This window comes from Oikopleura dioica, chromosome 2 (assembly GCF_907165135.1).
Source record: "Oikopleura dioica chromosome 2, OKI2018_I68_1.0, whole genome shotgun sequence".
In the NCBI taxonomy this organism is placed as follows: Eukaryota; Metazoa; Chordata; class Appendicularia; order Copelata; family Oikopleuridae; genus Oikopleura; species Oikopleura dioica.
Window position 1 is genome coordinate 14557040 of NC_137292.1, and position 12976 is coordinate 14570015.

General features: G+C 43.9%; 2 protein-coding genes and 1 non-coding gene across 3 annotated transcripts; 1 reads left to right on the forward strand and 2 right to left on the reverse strand.

Annotated features, from left to right (window-relative positions):
• Positions 1-201: 201 nt before the first annotated feature.
• LOC145698451 (transient receptor potential cation channel subfamily M member 5-like) lies at positions 202-3149 on the reverse strand. Its single transcript, XM_081775654.1, has 4 exons — positions 1197-3149; positions 814-1155; positions 427-699; positions 202-387 (listed from the first exon to the last, which is right to left on the reverse strand). The coding sequence occupies exons 1-4, from the start codon at positions 2703-2705 to the stop codon at positions 202-204; spliced, it is 2310 nt and encodes a 769-aa protein (XP_081631780.1). The 5' UTR covers positions 2706-3149.
• A 271-nt stretch (positions 3150-3420) lies between these two features.
• LOC145698537 (uncharacterized) lies at positions 3421-6078 on the reverse strand. Its single transcript, XM_081775741.1, has 8 exons — positions 5709-6078; positions 5594-5644; positions 5228-5368; positions 5075-5186; positions 4961-5033; positions 4845-4917; positions 3727-3760; positions 3421-3599 (listed from the first exon to the last, which is right to left on the reverse strand). Exons 1-8 carry the CDS (start codon positions 5729-5731, stop codon positions 3483-3485), a joined length of 624 nt encoding a protein of 207 aa, XP_081631867.1. The 5' UTR covers positions 5732-6078; the 3' UTR covers positions 3421-3482.
• On the forward strand, positions 4751-4823 carry TRNAA-AGC (transfer RNA alanine (anticodon AGC)). Its single transcript has one exon. It is a non-coding gene; the product is annotated as a tRNA-Ala (tRNA).
• Positions 6079-12976: the final 6898 nt, after the last annotated feature.

Consider the following 12976-nt stretch of genomic DNA (forward strand, 5'->3'; position numbering starts at 1 on the left):
AATTCGTATCGAGTTTTCGTCGATAGCGGCATATGTTGAGGAGAATAAAGCGATTAGTAAGTTGAGAAGGAGAATATTCGCAATGATCATGTAGGTTCCATGAAAGATGTCAGAGAATGGACTCGGCAACCTGTGTAGAAAACCTGAGTCAGGGTCTGTGCGAGCTCAAATGAAAAGTCGTTTCAGTCCCTGACTCAGGTTTTATGCACAGGTTGCCGAGCCCAGGACAGAAATCACGGTCTTTGACGGACATCGAGGAAGGGTTGAGTTTCCAACGATGTCACCAGGAGGGATGCACTCTTCTGGTTGATCTTCGAAGTCATAGGTGGTTCGTTCTCCGAGAAATAGCTCGCCGTAGATTGCGTAGTAAGCTCCAAAAAGAATGTTCTTCAGCAATTTTTTTAACTTTCTTTATGAGGCCATTACCTTTATTGTATAATTATATCGATGCTCGTTTGGGTACTGCAAGCTCTGCTGAACAATTCCATAAGTCAAGATGAAGATTGCCATTATCAGCAAAAACTGGAACATTTGAAAGAACATTTTCCAGATCATAATCACTTTCGGTCCCAGATCTCTTGATACGTCGAACACTATCAAGGACCTGTAAGCCATGAACATGAAGGAAAAAGCGAAACAAGCTTGTGCTGCGTACATTTGACCGGTTATTTCGGTGGGGCACTGCTGTTCGCCAGAAAACTAACATGGGTTCAAACAAAAGCTTTCTTCAATATCAATTGCAGAGTTCGGAAACCTGTGCTAAAAGCCTGAGTCAGCTTTGCTATCCAGCTTTTCATTTAAGCTCCTTAGAACCTGACTCAGGTTTTCCACACAGGTTTCCGAACCCAGATCAGCTGAAATAGAATCGAACCCACAATCCTTTGTCTCCGGAGCAGTGAGTTTCAAAACTGCGCCTGCTATGAAACTCAGCTCAGAAGCAGCATCAAATTTGTTGTACAACTCATCCCACCATTTTCCGAATCTTCCTCTTTGAAGACTATCATCAGCGACAAACATCTGTCGGATTTCTTCAACGAACAGGGTAAAGGTCCAGAAAATGAGGAGGCAGTCAAGCCAGGTTGGAATAATGCAGAAGAATCGAAGGAGAAAGGTTGCAAAGAAAATTATGTAGAGAAAATATGAAATCATATTCATCTAAAACAGAAATAAGAATAAACGAATTTTAATTCGAATACCCAGAAGACGGTAAGTGGCGCTTTCATTGTATAAATCCATTTATCAACCCAACTGGTGCTCGTTTTTTCTTTAAAATTGAGAATCAAAGACGGCAGAAATGGAAGCCAAAAGAAAAATATACATAGCGCGATGCTAGCCATCTTCTCCTTCAGTGCAAATTTACCCCGCCAGATGTTGGAGAGGAACTCTTGGACGCCGACTTGAGCGATGAAATGAACGCATTTACCGGAGGAGGCAAGTTTAAGCATAGTCATATTTCCCATTCTTTCGTTAGCTGAGACGAGCATGAGTTGTGGAGACAGCTCTTGTTCTCCTATAAGAGAGCTTTTTGAAACCTCGGAGTAAGCGTCGATTGCGGCATTTTCGTAGTATTTTGCGAATTCTTGAAGTCTCTCCGATGCAGAAATATCTCTTTGCTTTAGACCAGCAGCGCCTCTCAGAAAGTTCGCCCCAACAAGTGCCATACTAATCCCATACTTGCTCCTAAGCCAAATCAAATTCGCCAGGTCCCAATATTCAAAGAGCATTGCCCAACAAAACAGCCTCTCTTCAGGATCATGTGACTCGAAGCTTTCTTTCAATCCTTTTGATTTTGAGTGATACTTGCCCGCTGTTCGATTTTTGTAACGCCTGGCGAAGGGGTTCCAGTTGGTTGAAATCAAGGAAGATTCGAAATCTTCAATGAGTCTTGAAAGCCTTGCTGACTGATCTTTGTCGAAAGTTTTGCTCTTCCAGCTGTCTTTGAGTCCTGCACGATCTGTAAGAGATTCTTCTTTGACCATGTTGATTTGCGAAAGGTAAAGATTCTCCAACCTTCCTGGTGAGGCGAATTCTCTCTGGTCAAGATCTTCCGTTGAAAACTGTGAATAAATAAGCTCAACGATTTCAATCTCATTTCTGGACATTGCAACTTCCAAGGCGTTGAAAACCTGCTCCTCTGAAATGTAGAAAAATGGCGATGAAAAAATTTGCGAACACAAGTCTCCGATGTCGTAAGCATTCTCAAGCGGATGTATGAAGAATTGGGAAAGATTCTGGTAGAGTTGAATACTTCTACTCGTGCTTTGGTGAGCCTTGAGATCCATTATCATCGTTGGAAAGTCACCAGACTCATTTTGAAGCCTAGTTCTGTAAGAAAAACGTTCTTCCATGTTGATTTTTCTCTTCTGATTGAACAAAAACGGCACCAGATAATTTATGATTCCACCTGAGTCCTCCACGAGCACGAGTTTTCCAAATCCATTCAGAGCAATTTCGTGCAAAAATGAGAGCGCGTCAATATCACCGTTGAAAACAGCAAATTCAAGAGCGAGACGCTCCCGGAGAATATTCACGAGATAGAATTGCGCGTCGTCTTGTCTCTTTCTTTCGAAATCTCTGTCAACAAGGATGATGACATTTGAAGTTGTCTTCAGCTCTTTTTCTTTTAAATTTCCGTCGTAATTCGTGAGTTGGGTCATTTGACCTTGAACTTTTTCGGAAGAAGAATCTTTGTTGATTATTTGCATGGCGAAAGCACCCCAGGAACTGTTTCTTCGAATCGGCACAGATGATGTTATCCACTTGTTTTCCTTTGACGCATAATTTTGAAGATGATCCGTGAACTCATGAAAAGTGCTTTCAGAAATTTGAGTTGAAGAAGGTCCGATGATTGAAACGATCCCATCCGTCCAAGAACGACCAAGCTGATCAAGAACTCGAAAGAACTCTCCTCCAATTTCTTCGTCTCTTTCCAAAAGAATCCCTACAGCATTTTGGCCCAGGTCGTCATCAATCTGGGGTCTTGGAAGGTGAGGAGTCCAAATATGCAGGTGGTCTCACCTCGTTGTCTCGGGACCATGCAGATGCGAGCAAGTGCGGCGGATCAATAGCGTAAACTGCCCTGCATCGCAGATAAAATCAACATCCGGTACCCCCCTTAGAGAGATTATTTGACGTAAACTGGAATTTTGGATAATATATTTCGACGATGAAATACACAAATCTACGAGATTTTGAGAAATACACAATGAATATGAGTTTGTACAAATTAAAATCCGCCGTAAACTGACTCAAACTAAACGATTGGCTCATCTGGAATGCCTAATTGGTGGCAAATTTCTCGGATATTTCTAGGAGATAATAAAAATAAGAACTTTTAAATTAAATTGATTTGAGTTCTCGGACAATTTTATTTTCTTTAGAACAAAGATTCAACATTCATCATGCTACGTAAAAACGCACTTTTGATATAGGTTTTTTATTGCTTTGGAATGTATGAATAAAAGCGTGAAAAGACATGAAATCTACACAACTTGCTTCGAATGATTTTTGGACTCTTCGATGCCCGCTTCCTTCCAAAAAGCGTCTTGCCAAAACTTCGTCAAATCTCCCAGTTTTCCGCCACATTCTAGCATTTGAATCTGATCCCTCGGATAACAATCGAAATCCCCCTTTTTTGCTCGATCGTTAATTTAGAAGCCCCAAAGGGGTCGCAAAATGCTTCCGCGAATAATTGATCAATTTATGGGAATTTATTTTTATCCGAGCCTTGGAGGTCGTTTGGATGTTCAATTGAGAGTAACTTTCAATGGCTTCATAAAACAATCTCAAAGAAAAAGGTCACGTGACCCCGAGTGACCTCGAAGTTAGCTGCAAGCAGGGATGTGCATTCGCAGCGCAAAATCCGCAAAACAGCGCAAAATGCGGGATTTTTCATTCTGCAGCGCAAAACAGCGCAAAATCAGCCCCAAAAATTTCCGCAATTTTTCCGCAGAATTGCGCGCAAAAGCGCATTTTGCGCGAAAATTGTATTGCAAATTGCATTTTGCGGGATTTTGCGTAGAATTTCTACATTTTTTCCTTTCCCGATTTTGAAATAATTCCCAACATAGAACAGTCCGATATCGTAGTAAACAGACCGGTCATTTTGCCGGCAAAAATAAACCGGTCGGTTCAATGAAATTTTGCTGGGTGATTATTCAGTTTTTCATACTCAGCCCCATTCCTTGATTTCTAAATTTAAGGGGCTTGACAAAGGCTTGGAACTCTGAGTTGATCAATCTCAGTTTGTCCCCAACCCCACCCACACCCATCATTTAAAAAATCTATATTATCATTGTTTTTATGGTTCTTTTTGAAAATCTTGAAAATAACTTTTTATAGCCCTGGAATAATGTCCCCAAAATTTTATCTCTCCATTTCAAGTAGAAATAAATGGGGCGAAAAATACCACAAAATTCGCATATTTTCGCAAAATGTGCGAAAATCCCGCAAAATGCGCGAAAATCCCGCTAAATTCGCAAAATTACGCAAATTGCGTGTCATCTGCGCAATCCGCGATTCCGCAAAAAGCGCAAAATCCGCAAAATTTTCGCAAAATCATCAAATTTTGATTTTCCGCAAAACAGCGCAGAATTCCGCAAATTGCGCGATATTTGGATTTTGCAGCGCAAAACAGCGCAAAATGGACCCCAAAATTTCTGCAATCGCAGCGCAGCGCAAAGCAAAAATTTTTGCGAATACACATCCCTGGCTGCAAGAATCACTAGAATAATGAACGAGCGCTTTCCAAGGGGGTGTAGCTCAAATGGTAGAGCGCTCGCTTAGCATGCGAGAGGTACCGGGATCGATACCCGGCATCTCCACATCTTTTTTCGAAGCCGTTCCTGTGTGCGGCTTTTGCAGATTCGCGGCTTTTTTCGCCCCACTTGAAGCTCAACTGCATTCCAATAAGCGCAGCTATGAAAAAAATCGAGCCTAGGCAAAGGAAAAGGTCACTTACAAGTCAAAGTAGCGAGAATGACTGAAATCGCTTTGGCAGCATCTGATCCTGGTGTTGAATTTTCCTCCTTTTTCTTAAAAAGCGTCTTTTTTGAAGAGTTGAAATGGAACTTACAGTGATAGTGATGACGATAAGAGCCATTTGAAAGAGAATGAGGAGTCCTGAAGTCCCCATTTGCAGCAAATAGTACTTCTTCGAGTTCTGCTGGTTTTTATTCTTCTCTGTTCTAGCAATAACTTTCAATCTGTCTGTAACACCTCTACTTACAGGAATCGCAAGTTCATCTTTTCCAGCAAATGCTTCGGATCAAAGTCTTCGGGCAACACTGGCTTCGGCTTCGGCATCAAATTCGGCAAGTCGGTTTTTCTCGAGCTGGAACCAATTCCAGAGTCGAACTTTTCTGTTTCACTAAAATCGGTTTCCTCAATCATTATTTTCTTAAAATACGAATAGAACAATCTTTCGGAGAGAATTTTTTTTCTCAAAAAGTCAAGTGACATCTCGAGAGCCGCTTTGATGGAATTAGGATATCTGATATTTTGAGCATTGATTGATTTTCCTGTAAATAAGCGATTCAGAGTTATTTTTAGCGGAATTGAAGACTCTTGTCTCTTGTCTATTTTTTCAAATTACCGGTAGTTTTTGCACTCGGACATTGTTTCGCATCCGCTGGATTCACCTTCGTCCTTTTTTTTTTATTTTAAAAATTCGAGCCTTCTTTAGGGCTATTTTCTCTAAATAAAATCATTCCTGTAAGTCTCTCTGCGTCATAATTGAACTGTCAGTCTTCAAGTTTGAGCTTGTCGTTCTCTCTGGGGCGTCTTATTGTGTCTGCGATAGTCTTATTGAGCTTTTGCTCCTCTCGCGCAGGAGGAACGATTTCAAATTTGGCGCCACCTTCAGGCAGGATAATCCGCCCTACGGCAGGGGTAAAATTTAGTGCAGGTGATATTGACTTTTTGCATCGATTTTACAAAAATGAAGCTAAAGGACAGTCAAATTTTCTGCTTATCAGGATGCTCAATATAATATGCTAAATAATATAATTGTTTAATGATTTAATTAGTTTCCTTTTGAATTATTCGAGTATTTCTTTGTCAAATATGCGTTTTGATTATTCTTAATTAATTTACAACTGGGTTATCCTTATGGAATCCAGTCAATGTGACCCAATTTATAACCCTGCGCCAGACAATCAAATTATCCACTGCATCGAAATTAAAAACCGATAAAAATATTTTTTAGAATAATTTATTTGAATGTAAATTTATGTATATATGAATTGAACAGTGATAAATACTTGGTTTCGATATGTTAATCGACGTAATTATGAATACAATAAAATATATTTCCCAGAATAACCATCAAACCCTACAGATCCAATACGTGACCCCACTAGCCCGAGCGTGAGAACGAGTGTGGAAAGTTGGGGGAAAAAGAAGCAAAAGTTTCTAGAACGAGTGTTGTTGAGAGGGCGCCCGCGCAGTGGGGTGTCAGTTTCACTTTTACGAAGATGACGAAAAGGTAAAAAATAGAAAAATTCCTCATTCCGGCCAGTTTAGTAGAAACTGAGCTGTAGAATTCGAGAAGTCAAGAAGGCGAATCGGTTTTTACCGTTCCGTAATCTTCTTTATGTTCCCTGGTCTGGCTCATTCCTATCTTATGTAGTAGAATTCGTAGCGTACCAGTGGTTTCACCCTACTTTTGGCTCATTCCTCTTCAGAGTTGAATTTGTAGCGTAAAGAGGGGGCTCATTCCTCCTTTGGTTTTGTTGGGAGTAGAATTTGTAGCGAGTAATTTCAGTCGCCTTTACTGTAACCATCTACTATAAGCCTACTACGCTTATTGGTAAATTAAAAGGAAAAAGGGTGGTATTTACGCCCAATCCTTGACAGACTAGATCGCCCAGGAGGTTTTTTACTGCACCTGCAAGTGGATTCAGGGTGACTAACCGCGAAAATTCAAAAAAGGCGGAAAGCCGATTGGCCAGAAGGGTGCACCTCACGAGGAAAAAGGTTTTAAACCGCCTCCTGATTGGCGGCCCGGCCTCCAGTCTGAGAAAAAAGAGAAAGTGGGAGAAGAATATCGGGGAAAAAACGTTTCCGGATTTGGGAAAACAAAAGGATTCTAGAGAAACTGTGCATCTGTTCTATATAAGAGTATTTGCCCATAAAAATCACCTTTTTTCACCACCTAGCCCTGCTCTTAAGATTGTGTTAGGAGAATTGGGACCGTTTTCACCCAACAATAACAAATAGTTTTGGTGGATTCTAGAGAAAAAGGGATTGAAATTAACAATTTCCTTTTAGAATGGGACACCCTATATTACAACCGCGTCTAATGGACGCGGCAACGTTTATTGGAGATCGGGGAGAATGCTGGACAAGAGTCGGTCTCATTCCGTGGAACAGCACCAACACTCAGAACGTCTTCCTCATCTTCAACTTTCAAATCAAGACGGGCCTCGGCCCGGTGTTCGATTGGGCGGTAAGTAAATTGGTTCACCCAACGTTCAAAAGCTTTTTTACCCAAATACAGATAATGTATAAAATGGCTAATTTAGAAACGATTCACGGCAACGGAACAAATGGCGGAAGCTTTGGACGAATTCACAGTTGTGAAGGTCACCATCATCCCATTGGAGCAAGTTGTGGCAGCTTTGGTGAGACGAAAAGCCAGGTACATATTGTCAGAATAATATGCATTTCAAAAGATGAAACTGGGCTATGTAACCCGGATAACCCAACTAACAACTATCTGTTCAGTTTCAAGAACACCGTGGAACGATTGGAAGCCTGGGTTGCGTTTCAATTCCCAGATTTTGCTTTTGGAAAGAAGTTGAAATGGCATCTCCCCCAGTGTGACCGATTTGCCTCGGCCACCCCACACATTGGAACAGACAAGAATCCGTCTCTGGAGAAGGTAGTGAAATACTTCAGCACCGCCAACACCACTTTCCCGTCGATCAGAATGGAAGTTACTGGGGTGGACGAGCCGGAGATCGAGTCAGACCTGATGCAGCGCATTCACAATGCCCGAATCGAAGAAGCCCTCACCCTTTTCACCCTCACAGACTCGGATGGCAAACTCCAGATGATTGGACCAGAGGCGCCAATGGCGGAAGTTGGGAAAAGACCAGTGCCACCAGTTTACTTTCAAGAGGAGAGAGTGGATGAACTGGTTAGGACTTGGGACGAACAATTCCTCAAGCCTCGAACGCCAGCGATGGGCTGCTCGACCCCTACTATCAACATTATCAACACCGCCACTATTGACGATTTGGTCAGAAAGGTGTTCCACAAACTCCCCAAGGCCGAAGCTACGCCGGATCGCCTGCGTGATATCGCAGCAGCAGCTCTTATGGACAAAATCCCACCACCCTTCACCAAATACACCTCCATCAACAAATTGGCGGAAGTATTGGAACATTTGGCGAACATAGACGAAAATACAGAAAGGCTGGAGCTGTTGGAGAAAGCCGAGCTCATTCTGCGCCATGAAAAGATCAGCACTAAAACCGACGACCTATGGCTTGAATTGGCCATTTGGGGACGAAAGATATTGGAGAAGATGTGGGAATGGGTGAAAAAGTTAAGAACCAACCCTTTCCGAATCCCAGCAGATATGGTGTTTTACGAAGTGGCCAAGAAGGTATCCAGCTTCAACAGCGACGAAGGGAGAATGCACCTATCGCTCTTGGGAAACACACTACCACCATCTCTAGTCGCCACCAGCAAACGTGGTGAATTCCTGGCAATAGTGGTGGATTATAAGACAGTGAAAGTCCTCCTTCTTCCCAAATTTGTCCCCAAAGAGATGGGAATTTTCGAAAAGGAGTTTGTAAAGGTGGTGGAATCCCTCAAGGAGCTGGCGTCGGAACACATCTCGGTGGATCTTCCCCGACTCATCCACGGCATCAAGAACAACTGTGTATCCTGGAACGAATGGCGAAAAATGGTGGACGAAATAAAGGAATGGCCGGCGGTGAAAACATGTGGCTATTGGGTGTACCGACTGCCGAACCTGAAATCACCATTAGCTATTGGCCTTTCGAAAACATTGGGGCCAATTCTGAAGGATTTGGATGACCGACGTTTTGGAACGATCTGTAAAACTTGGGCAGCCCGGTTTGGCCAAGACCCAACTCACACTTATGAAAGACCTATGGTTCAAGTGGAGAAACCGTTCTTTCAACCGATGGAATGGGATTTTTTGGTGGATAATTGGGAAGAAGCTCCGGTGTTCAAGAAGAGAGTCGACAGTGCCCTCATGTGTGGCGCACACGGTTGCGTGGAAATGGACGTGGATTTTATGTCCTGCGCAAAATGCTTCCAGCTCACTTCAGACCTTCTCGTGAAGGAAAATGACTCCCTTATGGTGCCAACTTTCAAGGACAACAAGGTGAAGACTTTCGCCATCGAAAGGACAACGTACAACCAACCGATGGATTTGTACAACTCCAAAATGAGAGCCCAGTTTCTAAGAGACGCACTTGCCCTTCACAACCCAACAAGAAATTACGACATCCCCAACAAAGCAATCGTTGGAGCAGCAATGAGGAGATATGGAAATGCCACGGAGATTCGTTGGGGTTCGAGAGAACTGCTCGGAAACGAGAAATTGGTGAACGCGGTGGAGCTGGTGCTAGCGGAACACGAACACGTAAACGACCCGGAATTCCTGGAGGCATGGAAGACAACAATACCGCTGGAGCTTATGCCACGATTGAGCGCAGAGAGAATGTACATCCCCACCCCTCATTTTCGCCCGATAGTCTCACCTACGGATCAGGAAATTGAGGACTCCTCGTCCGATAGCGCTTCCTCCACCATGTCCGAACAACGACCTTTGGAAATTCGGGAGATCCCTTCGGCTTACACAAACCCAGAAGTAAAACCACCACCGCTAGGATATTACGCAATGGCCTACAAGCAGCGAAAAGGCTTGGTTCTGGTGGTACGTATGGACGAATCGATTGAAAATACCCGAATTCTAAATGGACCGACGGTCATCAAAATAGCGAATGGTCGGGAGATGGTATGCATCGACAATTCAACCCCACAAGCAGAATTATTGGCCCATGAACGAGCGGCGGTGGAGGAGTTGGGTTTCAATGTTGGAGAGCTCACTCAAAAGATGCGAGAGCTAGCGAGTTACCCATATCAGGAGGGTAAAATTCATGGCTTCCCGGAGTTAACTGTTCTCAACGAGTACGCAGCGCGATACAAACACGTCTCGTTTGTGGTGCATGCGGACTCTTTCATCCTCCACCAGCACATGAAACTCTACTGGCAACAACTTCGTTTGCATCGGGCGACAACGGAAGAACAGAATTTCACCATCACAACCCTACGCACAGAAAGTGAAGCTCTCCCCCAATGTTACTTCGTCTCCAAAGCCCAGGCACATGTCAAAATCTGGCGACCAATAAGGAAATCCCTCACCCAAAAGATCATCTGGAACCCTAAACACCACGACCAAGTAAAAGATCTGGAATTTTATGGACATATGGTGGCAGCTACGTATTTCGAACCAGGCCTCGCTGCGGAAAACTTGATCGGACTCCCGGTCCGAGATTTGTTCCCCAAAATCGACAACCAAAATGCGCGAATCCGAGAACGAATTGAAGATGGGGCGAACATGTTGGCACTCATGTTTGAGTTGAACGACAAAGATCAGCTGGACAGTTTGGTGGTGGGGAATGGCTCACTGTCGGTGAAAAGCAGCCAATGGCAGGAGCGTTTCCATTTCTCTGCAAAACAGAGAGAAAGAATGAGAAACCACCAAGAAAAGAACATCCGTCGCCTGCAGCTAGAAGGTTTGGGGATGATGCGAAACCATTTTCCAGAGGTGTTCAACTCTGCGAAGATGACTGAATGGCTGGAGAAGAAGCTGAAGCCGGACATCCGATTTCACTCCCCTCAAATTATGGAAGGTATCCGAAAGGGCTTCCTGGAAAGCCTACACATCCTCCAAACTACCCAGAATGAAAAGAACCGTCGGGTAGAGACAGCTTTGGAGAAAGTGTTCACGGACAGAAAAGGAGAACCTGCGGAGACCAACAACCCAAATCGCCGACTCCCAATAGTCAACTGGATGGACGCCAACACAACTGGAGGTTTGGGGGTCTTGCGGAAAATGGAGGAGAAGAAATATCGTATCTCAACCTTATTCCTTCAAGAAAATATCAAAGAAGGCCGACCATATGAAGAGGCGGCGAAAAGGGCCAAAAGGAGACGAGAAGTTTTGGAGAAAGAAATGCGCCAGCTAAACGTGCACGATCTTCAGGATTCACTGGATAATGAGGAGATCAAGGTTCCCAAGCCGCTCAAACCCGACAGCTCAGAGTATAAGAAGTTCAGCTTTACCATCCCGGTAGATAAGCGAACAGAAGAAGATTGGAGACGATTGGAAAGGGAACAAGAAAAGGAGACAGAAGAAGCGCTCAAGAAAGCTGCGGAAAGAGCGGAGGAATCAGACTCCTCCTGCACTGATACTGAACCCACCACCTTCTTTTTTGTTCCAGATGAAAATGTGCAGGATTGGGGAGAACTTATGTGTGCTGATGAGAAGTCGGGAAGTTCGGCAACAGCTTCAGAAAACACAACGATCACGGTGATCAATAAACAACCGGAAGTACAGCCAATACAGCCGGAGGAAGTGAAATCACCAGAGTCGGGAGAAACGGGGGATGAGACAATCACCACACCTTCAAGACCGGCTTTAGCCTCAAACGAAGTGGAAGCCGAAGCGGAAGAGGAAGACTCGGGCATCCAAACAGCGCCTAAAATCGACCCAACACAACCTCAGGGCAGAACGACTCCGATGTTTGACCAGATTGTGGAAAATGTGGTGGAAGCTGATGAGGACACGGACGTCCGTGTCCACTACAGTTCTGATCTTCAGGGAACCCTTGAATATTGGAACAAAAAGGCTGAACAACCGGAAACATCGGGCGACCACCCTCAAACATCACACCAAGGACAAGCAACAGAAACAGCAGACCCAACCGATCCTGAAGAAAAGAAGCGAGCGGAAGCAGCTGAAGAAGCTTTGGTGGCACAAGTGCAACAACTAGGGGTAAATCCAGACGAACTGAACAGCCGTGAAAAGGCAGTGGCGGATTGGTTGCTAAATGGCCTTAAAATCGTCCCATCAAAACAAAACCAACAATTGAAATTCCAACGAGGAATGGAGAATAGGGTGAAAGTCAGCCTGGAGCTGGAAGTCGTGCCTGAAGAAGTCATGGGCGCAGAATCACTGGTAGCTTTACCACCCGTTAAAGAACCGGTCGCGCAAGCACAGATTGCCCGAAGGCTGCTCCCAGAATTTGGAATTAATTCCCCCCAACAAACAGTAGCGCGAAGCCAAATTGTGGTGGATCTCACGGCTCAAGAAATTCGCAAGGTGCACCGAATGGCGTTATTCATCTCTGATGTCGCGGTCACCGGGAGAAATATGGAATTTGTGGAAGAAGAGGCGCAGGAATTGTGCGCGATCCTTCACCAAAGTAAGTCTCAAAGAGGGTCAAAGAATTATTCCGAAAAGCGTTTGAAAAAGGTCTAAACTAACAAATGTGTTTAGAACCTCTGGCAGTCACCCAAACAATTGCAAATTTTGCAAAAGAAGACTCCGCCTTGCGATGCGATATTATTCGTAGGGAACTGGCAAAAGCGGTGAAAAAACTGCGAATTCAGGTAAGACCTTATCAGCCCCAATTATGAATGAATCCTCACTCTTAAATAAGGGAGGCATCCGGCTTTGGGCGATGGATTTTCTACCACTGGAAGAAGAAGCAGAGATGAAATAGCGGTCCACGCATAACTAGCACCACTTCACGAACACCCGAAAGGGATAGCCCGGAAAGAAGGGTTTTTTCTTGTGTTTATTTGGATATTTGGGTTTTGCATTCCTTCACCTCACAGATAATATATATATTCACCACACTTTCAAAAATTCTCGTGTTTTCTTGCTTGAAAAGTTCACGGTTATTTAGTTAGAAAAAGGACAGAAACT

What these genes read in the sequence shown, in the direction of transcription:
- LOC145698451 (XM_081775654.1), bottom strand. Translation starts at nt 2,705, where the DNA reads ATGCAAATAATCAACAAAGATTCTTCTTCCGAAAAAGTTCAAGGTCAA. An exon ending in CGCCACTTACCGTCTTCTGG is followed by an intron (nt 1,156 to 1,196) that starts GTATTCGAATTA and finishes TTTCTGTTTTAG; the next exon opens with ATGAATATGATTTCATATTT. An exon ending in GTGTGGAAAACCTGAGTCAG is followed by an intron (nt 700 to 813) that starts GTTCTAAGGAGC and finishes AACCCATGTTAG; the next exon opens with TTTTCTGGCGAACAGCAGTG.
- LOC145698537 (XM_081775741.1), bottom strand. Translation starts at nt 5,731, where the DNA reads ATGACGCAGAGAGACTTACAGGA. An exon ending in TCCGAGTGCAAAAACTACCG is followed by an intron (nt 5,369 to 5,593) that starts GTAATTTGAAAA and finishes AACCGATTTTAG; the next exon opens with TGAAACAGAAAAGTTCGACT. An exon ending in AAGATGAACTTGCGATTCCT is followed by an intron (nt 5,187 to 5,227) that starts GTAAGTAGAGGT and finishes AGTTATTGCTAG; the next exon opens with AACAGAGAAGAATAAAAACC.